At 50.7% G+C, this 2,944-nt stretch overlaps 1 protein-coding gene across 1 annotated transcript in view; it reads left to right on the top strand.

The window, feature by feature from the left end:
* Positions 1-827, top strand: part of LOC144245667 (ras-related protein Rab-9A) — a 2,718-nt gene extending 1,891 nt beyond the window's left edge. Inside the window, exon 2 of the mRNA XM_077780993.1 lies at positions 6-827. Within this exon, the coding sequence (XP_077637119.1) occupies positions 6-413 (408 nt within the window). The 3' untranslated portion in view covers positions 414-827. The remainder of the gene's footprint in view (positions 1-5) is intronic.
* The last annotated feature ends 2,117 nt before the right edge of the window (positions 828-2,944 follow it).

Raw genomic sequence — 2,944 nt, 5'->3', positions numbered from 1 at the left:
GCCAGGAGCGGTTCAGAAGCCTGAGGACGCCCTTTTACAGGGGTTCTGACTGTTGCCTGCTCACTTTCAGTGTCGACGATTCTCAGAGCTTCCAGAACTTGAGTAACTGGAAGAAAGAATTCATCTATTACGCAGACGTGAAAGAGCCCGAAAGCTTTCCCTTTGTGATCTTGGGTAACAAGATTGACGTCAGCGAACGGCAGGTGTCCGCGGAGGAAGCCCAGGCCTGGTGCAAGGACAACGGCGACTATCCTTACTTTGAAACGAGTGCAAAAGATGCCACCAACGTCGCGGCGGCCTTCGAGGAGGCAGTTCGAAGAGTGCTCGCCAGCGAGGATCGGTCGGATCACCTGATCCAGACGGACACCGTCAGCCTGCACCGGAAGCCCAAGGCCAGCCCGGCCTGCTGCTGACCGCTCGAGAGGCCGTCCCCCGCGCCTGCGCACAGCAGCAACGGAGAGTCCACTTCTACAATTAACCGTGTTGCTGCTTCGTTAGTGGGTGGGAGGAGGGGTGCATCCGCTCTGGAAGAATCCGTGTCCCCGGTAGTGGCACCTTACATCTGTAATCGGTAATGGTTGTCTAATAACGTTTAATTTAAACATGTAAGTTACAGAGCTAATAAATGAGATGATCAAGACTTTAATAATGATTAAAACAAAACACTTGAATATTCTAGAAGTTACTGGGTTTTTTTTCCCCTGGGAAAATGGAGAACTACTTTTTATATGTGCATATTTTTATGTCATTAGCCGTCAATTCCTGGTTGAGGGGAAACTATTCCCTGAAGCAATAATGTTAAATATTAAAGATTAAAATTGAATGCATTTTCCGTCGCAGTTATTTGATCACTTCTTCTCTTTAAAATCGCTGAGGTGTTCCTATGCTTTTTTAAAATTTAAGTCCAAGTCAGGTCACATCTAGCATGGTGGCGGTCCACTGTTCACGTTCGCCTTCTCCATGTCGGAACTGAAATTGGCGGGCCACGCGTGTGACCCCCACCCCCACGCCCCGGCCCAGAAGCCCACTTTAGGACTCTTGGAGGAAATCCTAAGGATTGTGCTTTGTGTGAGGGTACGCGCAGCCGGCTGTGTTGGGTCACGCGTTCGGTGCCCTCGCTAGCAGCGAACGTTGCTCTGGGATTGGCTCTCCGGGAGGTTTTGCGTCCTCGGACTTCCTGAGCGAGCAGCTCGAGGTCTTCCTGGGTAAAGTTCACGTGCTGTGCCATATGTGCCCCTGCTGTCCCCCAGAGGCCCACTAACCCGCTGGGGGGCATCGAAGGGCCTGCCGGGGCGGGGTCATCATGCCCTACTCCTTGGGAGCCACTGAAAGAGGGTATCCTCATCATTCAGTAAGCTAAAGTTTTGAAAGTCTATTTCCTAACAGTTTGGTTATTGGCAAAACACTTTAACATTTTGAATTTGGGCAGATAGTTTTCTCAGGTTAGAGAGGGTTGCAGTTCCTTTATTTACAAAAAAGATGCCCCCCCCTCCCCCCCGGGGTGCCCAGGTGGCCCAATCGGTTAAGCGCCTCGACTTGGGCTCAGGTCATGGGCTGAAGAACTCAGGGTTCATGAGTTAAAACCCCGCGTTGGGCTCTGTGCTGACAGCTCGGCGCCTGGAGCCTGCTCTGGATCCTGTGTCCCCTCTCTCTGCCCCTCCCCTGCTCACNTAATCGGTGTATATATTCTCTTCCCCTTTTTTTCCTCTAGGGGAATTGGGTTTTTTTTTTCAGTTAAAAGTGTACCCGTTGTTTTGTGATTTGCTGTTTTCTCTCCATATATGTGGACATATTTCCATTATAGTGTATCTACCTCATTTATCAGCTGTACAGATGCTTAAGTTCATTCAAACCATTCTCTATTGATAGATATCTAGTATCTGTCACTATCACTTGTTCAGCAGGGGGTGTTAGGAGTAAGTTTTTTGGTTCATTTTGTTAAAGATTTTATTTTTAAGTAGTCTCTACACCCAATGTGGGGCTTGAACTTATAACCCCAAGATCAAGAGTCGCATGCTCTACCGACTGAGCCCGCCAGGCACCCCTTGTTCGTTTTCTGAATAGATGAGTCACATGTTTCGAAATCATAAGGCACAAGGGTTTCAAGATCACAAGGCCTAAGGGGCCGAGATCTCTACCCTTTTGTCACCGGTTCCCGTCCTTGGAGGCAGCACCGTCAGTGTCTCGGGNCATTCTGAGGAACTGGGGCTGCACATAGTTTTGAGCCCAGAGCACGTGTGTGTGTGTGTGTGTGTGTGTGTGTGTGTGTGTTGGTAGTTAGCGTACAGTTTTGATACTCATATTGAACACTTTGCTGGTTTTTTAAAGCCTCAGCAGCTTTTCAGTAACCGTTTTTCAGCTGAATATTCAGGGATTCGTCGGTCAAGAGGTCTAGAGCAGGGAAGCAAACAATGGGCAAGGGCACACATCTCCCCGTGGGTAAAGACAGGCNACCGTGTTTGCCGCCTTGTGAAAAATTCCCTAGTTGCAGTTAAAACATGCTAGATGTTCATTTTTTAAAAAGTTGATTTGGTAGAGGGAACGGGGAAGGGGCAGAGGGAGAGACTCCCGAGCAGGTTCTGCACTGTCGGCACCGCCCGATGCGGGGCTGGACCCGATGAACCCGTGAGATGATGACCTGAGCGGAAATCGAGTCGGACGCTTGACAGATTGAGCCCCCCAGGCGCCCCAGATGGTCCTTGTCTTAAGAGAAAACCTTGAGCGTGACATTTCCGTGAACGGTGTGTAAGCTTTCCCGGTAGTAGCGTGACGCCGTGACACCAGTTCTGTCACAGTCCCAGNACACGACAGGCCTGGTGCCCAACCGGCTTCTGCTGGCTGGAGCCTGACGCCCGGGGGGCCATTCGTGTCACCCCACTGCTCTTGTGTCCCTGAACCCTCAGGGACGTCCCCCACCGCCCATCTGAGCTTTGCTGGCGCCGCG

The sequence above is a fragment of the Crocuta crocuta genome, unplaced genomic scaffold (assembly GCF_008692635.1).
Source record: "Crocuta crocuta isolate KB4526 unplaced genomic scaffold, BGI_CrCroc_1.0 scaffold2174, whole genome shotgun sequence".
Lineage (NCBI taxonomy): Eukaryota > Metazoa > Chordata > Mammalia > Carnivora > Hyaenidae > Crocuta > Crocuta crocuta.
Note: the sequence above shows the minus strand (reverse complement) of the source record. Positions and strands in the feature narration are given on the sequence as shown.